Source organism: Pseudochaenichthys georgianus, chromosome 21 (assembly GCF_902827115.2).
Source record: "Pseudochaenichthys georgianus chromosome 21, fPseGeo1.2, whole genome shotgun sequence".
Classification (NCBI taxonomy): domain Eukaryota; kingdom Metazoa; phylum Chordata; class Actinopteri; order Perciformes; family Channichthyidae; genus Pseudochaenichthys; species Pseudochaenichthys georgianus.
The window spans coordinates 17064664-17080807 of NC_047523.1; the positions used below are offsets into that span (position 1 = coordinate 17064664).

Genomic DNA, 16144 nt, shown 5'->3' on the forward strand with positions numbered 1-16144 from the left:
AATTTTGTTTTCAATGTGTCTAGGCTCTCCAAATATGTTGCTGCATAAAACTGAAATGGGTTTTGATAAAAAGTACTCTTTTCACTACATCAATGGCAACTTTGTTTTTAATTTCAAAAGACTGAGTATTGCATGAAAACAGACTGTAATATTTACCATTGAATCTAGACCCTAGGCTGTAAACAGATTAGATATTTAGAAAATAATGGTGTGTGTGATAAAATCATTACAAATCAGATACACTTTTAGCATATTTTCTCTTCCTGTTAAAAGATGTGACAAACCTGAAAAACAGGCAGGTGTTTAAGTTTCAAACTGTATGCACATTTAGGAAATGTGGAAAATAAGAGGCAATTTCTAACTCCAAGATTGTTGGTCTACCAAAATGCAGATGTATAAGCCTTTTCAACAGCTAGGTAGTTGGTTGGGACTCATTTACCTCACACTCAAAGGTAGGCTTATACTAAACAAGACCAATTAAATAGCTTTTCACACAATAACACCCACCCTCTGATAGAGCATAATCCAAAACCAACACTTGTAGATGTTTCCTGCAGAAAAAAGGACATACCTTCACTGCTTCCCTCTGTGGCAATTTTAAACAGCACTGTTTATTTTTTTTAAAAAGGCACTGTGGAAAACCTCATTAGTAAGCAGCAGTTTGTTTCAACTGTTTGTTTTCCCCTGGCATTGCAAGTGTCAGGATGGGTGTGAGTGCCAGCTCCAGGACTGTTGTGTGTGTTGTGGTGCCAGGCTAGCAGCGCACCAAGCTCACCCACTCACTGACCTGATCTTGCGACTCTGGACTCCCTCCCCGCAGGCTGGCAGGTCGTCCACAGTGTTAATGGTACAAATGGACCAGGGCTCGATCCTCCACTCATATTGGCCGCAGTCACTGCGGCACGGCACAGCCTCGTACACCTGCACACGTGCATGCAAATCCACGCATGAACAAATTCACACACATACACACAAGGAAAAGGACACACATGGGGGATTATAGAACGTTTTGGGGAATATAAAACATATTTGGGACACTTTCACTTTCATAATACACAATACATAATGTAACAGTAAGAGAAAAAGCAACAAGGCATCATTTCTTGCCCTTTTTTTGAAACCATATGTCAACATGCCTCTTGAAATTACAACATATGGTAGCATTCTCTTCTTGTATTCAAAATCAAACACTTGCCCTTAATGACATGTTGTCCCTGTGGATGTTAGTGTAGTATACATTACCCAGTAATCCTTTTTGTATCTTGAAAAGGACCCTGATATTTTCTATATTCAGTGTTGGAATATAATGTGAGTATCAGAAATGAAAAGGATTATTCAACTCCAGAACTAAAGAAAAGAGCACCTTTCACCACAGTGGGGCTCTGAACTTACAAATGAGCACTGCAGGAAAGGACACGAATGTATTATGACTAACACTATTCATACTTTAATAAGACCTATGTATAATATGGAGGGGACAGCATGCGATGTGTGAAAGGAAAATGACCATGGCAGTAAGGCCCTTCAGCCGAGGATGCAGTTGGCTGGATGTAGAGCCTATTCTCTTCCTCCCTCTCAACCTGTGACTCTGGCATGGCTCTGTTACCAAGGGAGCAGCTAGCGCAATGCTCCTGTAAACACATGTTTACTCTCTATTTATGTAACAATCTGCCACAGTAAAAGGTATACTCTAGAGGACAATTTTTGGAAAAAGCTATGACAAGCTGTAATGGGTGTGCAACTGTGTGTGTGTGTGTGTGTGTGTGTGTGTGTGTGTGTGTGTGTGTGTGTGTGTGTGTGTGTGTGTGTGTGTGTGTGTGTGCTGCAGACTGTAGAGAGGGAATGAGTGTCGAGTATTCCCTCTCCTAGAGGCCACACAGATGCCTATTACACACCCTCATCATCTCCCATCTGTCCCTGCAGATGTCCCTGTTGGGTAAACTGGCAACTGCTCTGCACTTTCTACACCACTACTGTAGAAACACAATTCCAGCTTAACAGGGCATTTTCAAAAAAAGCAATACGATAATCTAGTTACTTCCCTGAAATGCAGACACTTTTTACTGAGCACCTATGCAATTTGTATAATCAGAAATCATGTGACCATTACACACGCAACATTGGTTATAGTGGCATAACACAAAAGGTGTCAAACGTTTTTTCGTTGGGTAAAGCTTGTGCATTCCGACACAGAAATACTGGATTCTAGACTGAAGTACATCTTAGGTTGCACACATTTACGAAGATGAATAGGCTATCATAAAAAATCAGCTAATACAGACCAACATCTCTCATTGGTTAAATGAGCAATATTGATTAATCTCTATCCACTTCTCTTTTGCTCGGCTTTAGACACTTTTGATAGCTAATACAAAATGATATTACACGGCTCTGCACACCCTCAAAAGCTTTATCCTACTATTGGAATAATTGTGTAAAGTAAGTCCTTCTTTAGAAAATGCCAATCTGAGTCTCTCCAGTTAATACGCAGATGAAATATCATCCCAATGCACTTCACATCCATGTATCACGCTCTCTTTTAAACTAATGTTCTTTTTCTCGACCAAAAGGGTCACAGGAGTGTATGTGACACATCCAACATGCATTTAGTCTTCATTAGCTATAGCAGAGTATATGTACAGAATGAACGGCACTGACCTGAGCCTGCGTGGATGTCCATATTAGCAGTGCATGACAAGCCAGAAGTTGGGCAGGGGAGAGAAGAACAATGATATGATCATTAGTTTAGATATTGCCCGCAGTGACAGCAATGCATAGTTTTGCGCAAATTAGATTTTTTTTTTCTCGAAAAACTGCATTCTGCTGCTGAGTGTTTCATTAATGACGGTATAAGAGGATCAAATACTTCATCATCTGCAGTGAATCTAGAGATATTTTGCCAAACTGAATGATTCATTTTAAGTGCTGCAGTTGGTTGCAATAGCTGTGCAATGGCCGGCCCTGCAGCTGAAGGCAACTCTGAGAAATTAATTTGTCTTGAGATGGCGAGAGGGAAGTCAGCTCGAATGAGCACACTGTAAAATATTACCATGCTTTCACAATATTTATTTGTAATATTTTGCAATAAATTACTGTTTTACCATTTTACAGTCTTTACCTGTAATGTTCACAATATAACACTGTAATTTAGAATTTCACAATGAAATCAATACAGGCACAGTTAATTACTGTGAATGTACAGGATCAATGATTACCAGGATTTCACAACATGTTACTGTATTATTTCATAGTAAAATACTGTATTCAGACCATCCTCTGTGATAACACAACACATTAAGTGATTTTCTTGCTTTTATCGCTCTTGCTTGGCTTTAAATACTAATGTCTTTCTTTGGTGCAGGTTTTACTTAAATTGAAAGGGGCACCGCTGCATGTGCTTTAAAATAAATGAGGCAACATATACATCTATGTAAGATTGAAATTGTTGTCTTGGCTTATTGTTTTCAGGTGCTTCCTGGGCATTAATCCTGAGACGGGCTGGAAAGCCAAAAAGAGGCATGGCAATTTAAACCCCCATGTCAGCAGATTCTTCAGAAAAATTGTTGACTTTGAGTGGATGTCTGTGTAGACATGTGTTAAGTGCTCCCCTCCTTGTTTTCTGTCTCCCTGGCTCCGCCTCTGCCCAGGTGCACCTGGTCTGCCCCTGGCTCCGCCTCTGCCCAGGTGTTCCAAATTCCACTCAGCCGTGTGTATATATAAAGAGAAGCTGGAGAAGGATGTCTCGCCTATCCTAACGCCGGAGACACTGTCCTCAGAATACCTCTTTGCCATTCTGAGCTGTAGGCCATATTTTTGCAGATGTGTTTATGTTTAGCCTGGAGGACCTGGTAGTCCAGTTTTTGCGGCTTTATTTTGTTTCCCATAGGGTTTATAATTGATTTCTGGTTATGGGGGGGGGGAGCTCTGGGTCCTACGGCCCGTGGTGTGGCTGGCTCGGGTTCCCTCCTTCTGTTTGTTCCTTTTGGCCACTCCTCCAGAGTCAGACCTCTTTTTGTTTCGCTTGTGTGAGCAAACGGCTGATTATCAATAAATGCTCATTACCAAGTACCGGTTATTGCGTGTATTCTTTCATGTTGCGGGTCTCAGCACGAGCCACTACCGCGGATTAGAGGTTGGGGCCGTAACAACATTTCCAAGACACTGTAAAATGTACTTTGCACTTCAATGGAGTAATACAAAGTTAAAATGGGCATTTTCTTTGTTGATTGAGCTGATTGAATTATGGTACAATCCCAGTCAAATTTACAATATATTATCGTATTATTTAGATTTGTATATTTACAGTAAATTACTGGCTACTGTGTTGCATTACTTCTAAAGTAATAGTGTGAACATACAGGTAATTACTGTAATTTATGTACAGCAAGGTACCATAATACCACAGCTCTGTACTGCTATATCACAGTAATTCCATGGGCATGGCAACTGTAAAGTCACAGTATTTAGTTGTACTTTTATTCTAATTAACTGTAAAATATATACAGTAAATTACTGTGAAATATTTACAGTAAATTACTGTGAAATAGTGCAACTAGTAGCCAGTAATTTACTGTAATTTTACAGCCAAACATTTTACAGTGCATATATCGGAGGTGTGCTCTGTATCCAAACAAGGATACTAAAAGTGATTGTTGTGTTGTCGACAAGAAAACCATTTTTTCCCAGTTAAAGGGACTTTATAAATATATAAATATAAATATATATTTATAATATAAATATTTTTTCTCTTTAGCAAAACGAAATACAACTTCAAACGTGCTAAAAACTCCATGCAAACATACATCATGTAAATATAGGCTGTTGGTGCGTATAACAATGTATATTATGTATACAAGTAAACACACATACAGAAAGACACATGAGAGGCAGCAACAACCCCTCTGCAGGAATGGCACATTCTTATTATTGTAAACAGAGAGAGCCTTAGAGAGGAGCACAGTCTTCGTTAAATCTCACTAACTGTCATAGTGTGACTACAACTTCAAATAGACCGCGCTATAACTGTCAAAAGGCCCACGGATGAGTTTGAAACAATGGGTCTTATGAGGAACAGTGGGTCTATTCCCATGTGATGATGACCTCTCAAGTACACCCATGAAAAGAAAAGTTGAAAATGTGCCGACACATAAAGCCACCATTAGGATGGCTGCCTGTGTGAGTAAGACTCTATTTTTGCTCAGGAAAGACATACTGCTGCAAAAATTAATTTAGTTTTTGCTGGAAAAATACATCTAAGCAACTGTAAAGGATTTGCATTAGAGCATATACGATTAAAGGCAGCCACAAACAACCTGATCCAATAAACCAACACACTGTATCAACAAATGTAAAATTACCCGTTCATTTGGAAAGCATAAAATATGATAGCAAAATCCGCAAAACAACATCAGAGCAACAAGAGACTCTGTATCAAGGCAGTGAGAAGTCTCAGTTTGTCATCTGCTCTTAAGCCGAGCTGACACACTGATCCCTTAACACTTCCTGATGAATTAAGGCTTGGGGGGGATAATATAGCTGGTCTCCTGAGGGGAGCACGACTGCCACGAAAAAAAAAAAAGAAGAGATCAAAGCAGCATGGTATGCTACGGGAAAAATCAAAAGATGTTTTTCTGTGGAACTTGGCGTACGGAGCTACTCACCCTCTTACTGTGTTTGAAATAAGGCAGCAAGCTACATTTCCCTGGCATGCATAATAACCCTGGCCATGTTTGGTATCTATCTACAGCATAATATTGTTGTACTGTAGGCTTGTATTAAAATGTTAGCAACACCCAGTGCCACAATTGTACAACACTCACAGTGAACCTGCAATGTTATATCAGCTTTATTTTTCCATGTATTCAGAATCACATTAGCACTCACCCATAGCCTCGAGAAACACGACCGTCACTGCTCCAAAATTAATTTGAGCGACTAAGTTGGTTTACATGTCATACTCTCTCCCTCTCTTCCAGTCTTCCAGCTAGGTCACTTCCATCAAGAATGTCAATGAACCTTACAAGGCCTTACAAGATGTATGCCTGTCATCCTTCCTGGGCTGCTGTGTTGACTCTATTGCAGGGAAATGGACCATGAAGCGCTATTTCCATACATCTTTGAAATAATTTCATTTTCTCATTTACTTTGCAGGACACAGCTGAACCAGACAGGAGTGCGTTAGCAGGGACGTTTAACTGGAACTTCATTCTGCATTCACTTTGAATGGTGAAAGGTCTTTATCACACGCTTGGGAATGAGCTCTAAATCACGTAATAGCCAATTAAATCTTTCTTAAACAATGGTAAATCCAGAATACAGTTCAGTCACAACAACACCTGCCAGCCCCATGGGTCTGACTGTATACTGTTATTCTGTCTCTAGCTTTCTAGACTAGTATTTTAGGGATTTCTTCGTTATTTTAATCGTTTCAAGAAAGAGTAACTTCTGGGTCTGAAAGTGAAATTTATGTGAAAGTGGCTTTAACCTGGATTATTTTTAATGTCCAGAAAGGTATGACTCAACTGGTTGCAAAAAGAAGTCTGATTGTATAGAAGTCTATGAGAAAATGACCTTATAACTTGATTTATTAGGCTCATGGTCTTAATCACTAGTTTAAAATGTTTTTAAATACATCATGATGATCATTTTGTAAATGATGCTCCCATTTAGAGTAAATAAGACAATAAGGCAGAGCTCGGTTAGGGTATGGCCACCTTGTGATTGATACATTGTTAGCATTATACACTGAACAAAAATATAAATGCAACACTTTTGTTTTTGCTCCCATTTTTCATGAGATGAACTCAAAGATCTAAAACATTTTCTATATACACAAAATAACCATTTCTCTCAAATATTGTTCACAAATCTGAAAAAATCTGTGATAGTGAGCACTTCTCCTTTGCCGAGATAATCCATCCCACCTCACAGGTGAGGCATATCAAGATGCTGATTAGACAGCATGATTATTGCACAGGTGTGCCTTAGGCTGGCCACAATAAAAGGCCACTCTAAAATGTTCAGTTTTATCACACAGCACAATGCCACAGATGTCGCTCACTATCACAGATGTTTTCAGATTTGTGAACAATATTTGAGAGAAATGGTTATTTTGTGTAAATAGAAAATGTTTTAGATCTTTGAGTTCATCTCATGAAAAATGGGAGCAAAAACAAAAGTGTTGCATTTATATTTTTGTTCAGTGTAACTACCACAGCATTCTTTCCAATAAGAACCAGTAATTTGCTAGCTTCAGTATCACAATTGATACCAGTTAAAGTTAAGTGTGGCACCATGATAACCAAGCTACCTAGCTAAGCTGGTTCACCAGGGGGGTATACTGCGAAGCAGGATTTTCGCTTAGCCGGCTAAATTCAGGGAAATCTCCGGCTTTCCGGTCCTACGAAGCTGGTTCTCTTTTTAGCAGGCTAGATCTCCATGGTAATATATGCTAAGCAGCTAACCTGGTCGGGACCAGGTTAGGTTGCAGGCTAGAGCTCAACTCAGTGAAAGCACCTCCTGCTGACCAATCAGAGCTCAGTGTGCGGAGTTTAAAGCGATCAAGTCATATTACAGGAGAAAGGAAATACAGAAAAACTGCCGTCGCAGGAAAGACGGCCGGCAAAAATCACCGACTGTGTGAACGTGAACATGAATAGAATATCACCTCCCATCTTCAGAGCAATCTGACTATTATAACATTAGCGTTAAGAAAGCTTACTTAAATATCGGCCACAACATAAGTAACCGGATCAGAGTACATTAAGTACAGCCCGCGGCATATCACTTCATAATGTATCATATATCTCCTTATCTGAGTCAGCTGAGCCGTATCTGGCCGTGCAACACTCACAGTGTCACATACTGTATGCAGAAGTATTATTTTAAGCAACACATAAATTGACGAAACACTCGAGACAAATGTAATTGAAGTCAGATCGTGTCTTAGACGTGGGCAGTGATATCATAAACCTGTTAATGTACGCATTCAAACACTTTTTCTTTTTCCAGCTGTATTCACCTTGCAGGTGCAGCTATGTGGCTTTTATCCTGGATAAAGTGTTTAAGTCATGGATGTTTAAAGTTTAACTTCTTCATTTTTGACTAGTATTAAAGTTCACTTTTCATTCAGGAAGTATGACGCTGTGCTGTCAGTACGCTTCTCCATGTTTGTGATTGGTCGAATGCTCCAAATACCACCCCTTTCATGTGAACGCGCACCTAACTAGATAGGACACGGCTGGCTTGAGCGATCCACTTGATAACCAGCATCGTAGTACAGTTTAGCGAGAGCGCGTATGTTTTGGATTAGGCCAACCGGCTAACTCAAACATATCCAGGTTAGGTTGAACCAGGTTCGTAGTATAGGCCCCAGGTCTCACTGTCGCTCAAATCAACCCTCTTGTCCAAAAATGCTCACTTCTGATTCCAAACAACTCTGCAGAACTCAAGGCTTTAAAACAGCAGTCAAAAATGCAATAAGTGATGTCCTAGGTTCTTAAGCAGCCATTTGGTAAATACTTAAATATAAAAAGAACATGCATGGTGTAAACACTACTAGAAAAACCTTAATTAATGTGAATAAAAGCTAAAGGTTGGTGATTCTATTCATGTTTTAATGATTACAGAATTCACTGCAAATGGGCAACAATTGTGTCTTTAAAAAAAATCATTCAAGTTATCGAATGATGAGCATGTATTTATTATTCACCGTTTTGTAATTAGCAGATAGAAGCTTTGATTAACCTTTGTATCAGAAATAAATGCTGTGGACCTTCTGGGTGTCTGGAGGCTTTACGCTAAGATCGAGAGGCTCATAAATGAAGCCTTTTCTTGGTGACAGTGCTTTAAGCTGCCTTATATGGAGTGTGGACTGCTACTTGGAGAGGTCCCAGTTCACCTCCTGCCCTGCCGTGGTGCCCTTGAGCAAGGCACCGGATAACCCCCTACCCCCCTCCCTCCCATTGCTCCCCGGGCGCTGTACAATAGCTGCCCACTGCTCCTAGTACTAGACTCCTGGTACTAGGATGGGTTAAATGCAGAGGGCACATTTCACTGTGTGTGCATGTGTGACAATTAAAGAGGGTTTCATCTCTCCCTATTCTATCTTAATAATATGCATGATTTGTAATGCAAGGAGACACCTCACTTTTTGAACTGGGCCTACAGGGGGAGAAAAACACATGCCCAAGTACTGCTCTACATTAATTACACCTCATTGGCATTAGGTAGCTCTATCAGCAGTTGGCTCCAAATGTATTTCTTCTTAATGAAGGAGAGAAACAATTTTAGCACCTGGACGTAAAAACAAGAACATGTTTCTCTTTGATCTCTTTCTGATATTTGGGATACATCCATTATATAGAAATGCCATGGGCTGTTGAGTCTTATAAATGAAAGATGGTAATAGATCCCAAGCAATGCATTCAAGGCTCTCCTGGTACCCACATAGACTGTATATAGAAAGTGTACCCCCTTATATCAGTGAGAAAGAAGCCAACTTCTCTCTCGTGACATAAAGTAATACAATACAAAGGTAAATGTAGGTCCATCCCAGAGATGGGGTCGTTACCAAAAAAAAGTAATATATTACATATTACATATTACTTTAAAAACAAGTAATATATTACACTACTTCGTTACTCTCTACATAAAGTAACTCGTTACTTTACTCGTTACTTTACTCGCAGGGCCGGCCCGCCCCTCCCTGCAGGCAGATCACGCAGACTGCTAAAGTTTCAAATGTTCTCTTTAGTTCAGTTTCCATTGGCGCATAAGACTGATCCAGATCCTGAATGTTTTCCTATCTGACCATGGCTGTCCTCTGTCTCCTGCTATCTGACCGTGGCTGTCCTCTGTCTCCTGCTATCTGTATATTTTGCGCAGTCTATCTCTGCTCACGCTGTTGCGTCGGCGTGTTCTCCTGCGTGTTGGTCATGTGTTGCACTGGAACCAGACACCGCAAAGACTTCAGCCGAGCACGTACGAACTGCGCATGCGTGAGTGGCAATAACTCTCCTTACCAGCAGGCGGCGGTAGTGTGTATTCATCATTCAAAACAGGCAACAACCGGAAAACAGAGAAGAAGAACAGACTACGTGTGTGATATAAACAAACAACAAATAGCTGTGCGTTAGCTTCACCTTAGCATGTGTTCTTTGCAGGTGTTTGTTGAGGTTTGATTATGACTGATTTTAGTAAGTAACGAAGTAACGCGTGTCGGGGCAATGTTAGTAACTGTAGTGTGATTACTGAATTATAAAAGTAGCGCGTTACACTACTCTGTTACCGACAAAGTAATATTATATTATTACAGTACAAAGTAGAAATGAGAAAATGAGGAGTAGAAATGAGGATGGATGGGTGGGTTGGGTGTAACACGCGGGTGTAATGTTATGCATGTCTGATAATCAGGTGATCAGTGTTATTGTGGTCTATGCGGGTAGCAGTGGCTGTAGAGACTTCAAACAGCAGGTATAGGTGTCTCTTTCATGTAATCTATATGGAGCATCACCGGAAGAGCTGCCAGAAGCACTTCTACGCAGTGGGTAGCAGGTGTTGAACTTAAAAGATAGCTCGATCATCACTCTTTCAATCCCACATACTCTTGATGCAAACAAGCATCCCAGGACAGAACCAACTTTCTTCATCCGTTGACCGGCCTCATGAGAGTCTATGCTCATCTAGTCAACATATACAATTGTTCTTGAGTAGATGCAGGACACTAAAAACCTCCTAGTGGTGCCAATGCTTTTCTGTATTTTTAACCTTGTGTGTTTGGCACTGCTACTTGCCTTTAATATTGCACTGGAGGCAGGTCCAGATAACTAGGAAGTGGTGAAGTTACGTGACCATTACAATAAGATTATGCTTAGGTTAACATAATTTAGTGGGAATGCTGTTAACAGCATTACAACTATCTGTTCTTCTACGCACGAAATTCTTTATTCTTATTATTCCGCCCGTTATTTTGCCGGTCTTCTCCTCCCGCATTGAACATCGCAGAAACTCCGTTCAAACATCAAAACGTTCAGCTCGGTCGGGAATCAATGGCTATTACTTTTATCATTCATAACTTTCATAATCCGAAAGATACATCCCATAATTCATCACATTTGTAACCATTGAAATCAATGGAGAAATTCTTCAGACTTAAAAAAATCTTCATGCGACTTCAACTACAAACTGTTCATTCATACTTTCACTCAGAAACCTCATTCCAACTTTAAAATGTTACACATTGGCGCAATGACGTCTTTGAGAATTTTAGATGCAATGACATGGCCTAAAAGGAGAGCTTTGTGGAAGGAATATCAACCCCTCAACAAATGAATGCCTTGAATTAACTGTATCTGACTGTGTCTAGGTGCTCTTTAAATCTCAAATTACCTTGATAAAAACAGCCAGCTGCATATGCATATCTTACTGACATTTGCAAAGTTCACCCACACCCAGCTGACTGAGCCAAGACATCCAATAAGTACATGTAATCCCCTCAAAAGCACTACATGGTTAGTTTGGTGAACTAGCAGCAAGCTCTGGAACTTTAAATTGATAATGTTAATATATACTGTACGGTAAATAAAAGCATTTGTCAAATAGACACTCACAAAGAAAAACAATGACTGATACTCGTCTCTCGTTGTGCGCATTTTGTGGGCATCCATTCATGTTAAATTGGTCATTGCTCGAAATCGCAAAATGCGCTCTTCAGCAGTGATTGTGGAGCGCACACATGATTATGTCCTTCATGAATCTGTTCAGAAGTGGCATGATCAGGATGTTGGAAGGCATTAGCAGCTAGGTGGTGAAAAGTGTTGAGAGCAAGACAGAGGAATGCGTTGTATGTTCATGTTAGACCGCGGCATACTGTCAGGTGTGCGCATCTTTGAAATCGTATGTCTAAAGTTTACAGGCTTGCCATTAAGCAGCTGATTCTTTTTTGTATTAGTTATGATTTTAATATTACAATGTTTGCTAAAGAGGCAATTCATTACTGCCAAAATATGAGAGGCCGTCTAGCTCACAACTCATACTTGGTCTTACAAACAATATCAGAATCTCACACATACACCATTAAACTATTTTATTCATATTGCTAAACACTTTTACACGCACAATCATACTCTCTTTCACACACTTTTGTCTGGGCCATAAATCAAACTGACTTACATACCAAACTGTATTTTCTTAGAAACACTATTATTCCCACTTACATACAACATCATATTACAATATTATACTCTAGTAGTGTATGCAAGATGGAACACTTTGTGTGTGAGAAAGAATGATAGTGTATGTGAGAGAGGAATTGTAGTATGTATAAGGGTATAGTAGTGTATGTGAAAGACAATGCAGGGTTGCCTTCCTAACGGAGTGAAATGACCCGGACGTACCTCAGTGGCAGCCATGATAAGTGCCGTTCGAATTCTCTAGATGATAGGAAAGGCGGTTTCAAACTAAGAGAAAATGCTGCCCCACAATGCCTTGCAGCCACAGCATTTGCCGTCACTCAACAGTCGGCCGTTCACGGAAACAACCGATTATGACCGAGAAATGATATCATGAAAGTTACGGTGCTTATTAAGCATTTTAAAACATAGGTGGTAAGTTGCCAAAGTGCTTTGTTTTGAACGTTCATCAGTATTATAATCAAAAAGAGAAATATGAACGTTAGTTTTTATTGAAATTATCAAATAAAGTCAACATTTCAGTCTTTACTGAGCTGTGTGGGGTTTGTTCAACTTTTAAAGATGTTTGAATGGTGATATACACAGTGATAGATGATAAGGACTAACGTTTATAATAAATACATTTGTATTGATTTTAAGATCTTTAGTTCATACAATCATACGTATTGGGATCATTGGTATTAATGTGGACCGGAGGGAGAGGGTGACGAGCATAAGTTTCACTTTCCTTTTGTATTTCAATTCCAACTTTGGTCATGAAGAATATGTTTCTCTGTTGTCCACGTTCATAAAGCATAAAGCAACAGCATCAGAGCACGGAGCAGAGTCTCTAGATGAGTTTACAGTAGTCCCTCGTTCTTCTTATTAAACATCCATGTTGTAGTCCGCTGTATAGAAAACTGTGGTTTCCATAGTTTCCCCACAGCAGCAGACGCACACAATGACGTCCGCTGGCGCATCATAAACACGTCGGATAGTGAAAGTGCATTCGGATTCTCTAAAGTACCGCAGTCTCTTCTCCTAAGTCCTTTTGAATTCTCCTATCCACTATCCCTTAACCCCGTGACGTTTCACTCAGAGGTCAAGGAATAGACGATAGGGTTAGAACTTAGGAGCTGATTTTTGGACTATTCGACTGCAGCCCTAGAGTCTATGTGTGCACGTCTCTGCACACACCCTATCATTCTGTTTTATACACATACCTATAGTCATTCACATTAACTATTATTACCTCTTATATAAGTTATTATTCGGCCTTTCATTCACTGCTATTCTGTTTTACATAATATGACTATTGTTATTAACATGAAATACTATTCCCTCTTACAAAGGTTATTATTCTGTCTTACATACATTGTTTACCGATTACACACATACTACTATCCTCTTTCACATACACTATTATAATGTTCTATTAGATTATAGTTGTTTGTGAAAGACAATAGTGGTGTGTGTACGAGAGTATGATGGTGTGTTTAAGAGATTTTGTATTTGTGTGTGAGAGAGAATAGTTATTTATGTATGATAGTATGATAGTAAATGAAGGAAGGAATGACAGTACGTTAAAGATGGTATGATGCTGTGTGTGAAAGAGTCTGGTGGTGTACATGTGAGATTCTGATATTGTTTGTAAGACCAAGTATGAGTTGTGAGCTAGACGGCCTCTCATACCAAAACGCAACGCCTCTATTCAATATATTTGACACCTTGTGTTTTCACACATAACTTGAACCCACGTTCATCATACAAAGGGTTTGCACATGAAAGTGGCGTAATTATTAAGTACTGTAAATTATCCAGAGATGGAGTAGGCCTACTCGAGTGCCGATTTTCGGGACTCGTGACTCGCAACACGACACGCGACTCGGACTTGGACTCGTGAATTCTCGCGCACGATGACTTGGACTCGTGAATTCCCCCCCCCCCACGATGACTCGGACTCGATTTGTACATTGACGCTCCGACTTGGACTCGGACTCGAGCAAGTTTTCTCTGTCTGATGTCCTCTATCCTGGCTTGTGCACCTGTGAGGCGGGTTCACGTACTGGCCCCCGCTGTTCCAGTCTAAACATGTCTAGGACACACCCCGCATCATGCTGTATATTTCACACATTCTGCTTCCACATTGGAAAAGAGCAGCGCAAAATGCTTGTTATGTAGATTGAAGAAAAGGCTCCGTAACACATTACTCTAAGGATCAAGTTCAGACATAGGCTGTGTTGAACACTATCATCAGAGTGACGTGATATAATCAATAAATAAAGATTCAGCCGATAACACGAAAGCACATGGCTACTGAACATGCAGAATGATGTAATTTTGCATGCTAAGTAGCCATGTGCTTTCTGGGGCTTAATCTTTATCGGTAAACTGATTTCACTGGTAAAAGTTCCATCAAAATAAGAGTCCCGATCGTATTACTATCAAAATAAAAGTGCAAAACGAAAGCTTTACCATAGGAAAATATTCATCCATCCATCCATCTTCTCCCGCTTAACCGTGGTCGGGTCGCGGGGGTAGCAGTTCCAGCAGAGAGCCCCAAACTTTCTTTTCCCTGGTGACATCAACCAGCTCTGACTGGGGGATCCCAAGGCGCTCCCAGGCCAGCGAAGAGATATAATCCCTCCACCTGGTCCTAGGTCTACCCCTTGGTCTCTTCCCAGCTAGACGTGCCTGGAACACCTCCCTAGGGAGGCGCCCAGGTGGCATCCTAACTAGGTGCCCGAACCACCTCAACTGGCTCCTTTCGACGCGAAGGAGGAGCGGCTAAACTCCGAGTCCCTCCCTGATGACCGAACTTTTCACCTTATCCCTAAGGGAGACACCAGCCACCCGGCGGAGGAAACCCATCTCGGCCGCTTGTATCCGCGATCTCGTTCTTTCGGTCATGACCCATCCTTCATGACCATAGGTGAGGGTAGGAACGAAAATGGCCCGGTAGACAGAGAGCTTTGCCTTCTGGCTCAGCTCCCTTTTCGTCACAACGGTGCGGTAAAGCGACTGCAGTACCGCTCCCGCTGCTCCGATTCTCCGGCCCATCTCACGCTCCATTGTTCCCTCACTCGAGAACAAGACCCCGAGATACTTGAACTCCTTCACTTGGGGTAAGGACTCATTCCCTACTTGGAGTGGACAGTCCATCGGTTTCCTGCTGAGAACCATGGCCTCAGATTTGGAGGTGCTGATCCTCATCCCAGCCGCTTCACACTCGGTTGCGAACCGATCCAGTGAGTGCTGAAGGTCGCAGACCGATGAAGCCATTAGAACCACATCATCTGCAAAAAGAGGTGGTGCAATCCTTAGTCCACCGAACAGCAGACCCCCTCCCCCACGACTACGCCTCGAAATCCGATCCATGTATATTACAAACAGGATTGGTGACAAAGCGCAGCCCTGGCGGAGGCCAACCCTCACCGGAAATGGGTCCGACTTACTGCCGAGGACCCGGACACAGCTCTCGCTTTGGGAGTACAGAGATTGGATGGCCCTGAGTAGAGACCCCCTCACCCCATACTCCCGCAGCACCTCCCACAGTAACTCCCTGGGAACTCGGTCATACGCCTTCTCCAAGTCTACAAAACACATGTAGACCGGATAAGCGTACTCCCAGGCCCCCTCCAGGATCCTTGCGAGAGTAAAAAGCTGATCCGTCGTTCCACGACCAGGACGGAATCCGCATTGTTCCTCCTCAATCTGAGGTTCGACAATCGGCCTGACCCTCCTTTCGAGTACCTTGGAGTAAACTTTCCCGGGGAGGCTGAGTAGTGTGATGCCTCTGTAATTGGCACACACCCTCTGATCCCCCTTTTTAAAAAGGGGAACCACCACCCCGGTCTGCCACTCCTTCGGTACTGTTTCCAACTTCCACGTAACGTTGATGAGACGTGTCAACCATGACAGTCCCTCAACACCCAGAGCCTTCAGCATTTCCGGGCGGATCTCATCCACCCCCG

The 16144-nt window shown here is 41.4% G+C and overlaps 1 protein-coding gene across 1 annotated transcript in view; it reads right to left on the reverse strand.

The window, feature by feature from the left end:
* thsd7ba (thrombospondin, type I, domain containing 7Ba) overlaps positions 1–16144 on the reverse strand; it is a 198125-nt gene that overhangs the window by 42738 nt on the left and 139243 nt on the right. Inside the window, exon 16 of the mRNA XM_071207105.1 lies at positions 788–921. Coding sequence (XP_071063206.1) covers positions 788–921 — 134 coding nt within the window. The remainder of the gene's footprint in view (positions 1–787; positions 922–16144) is intronic.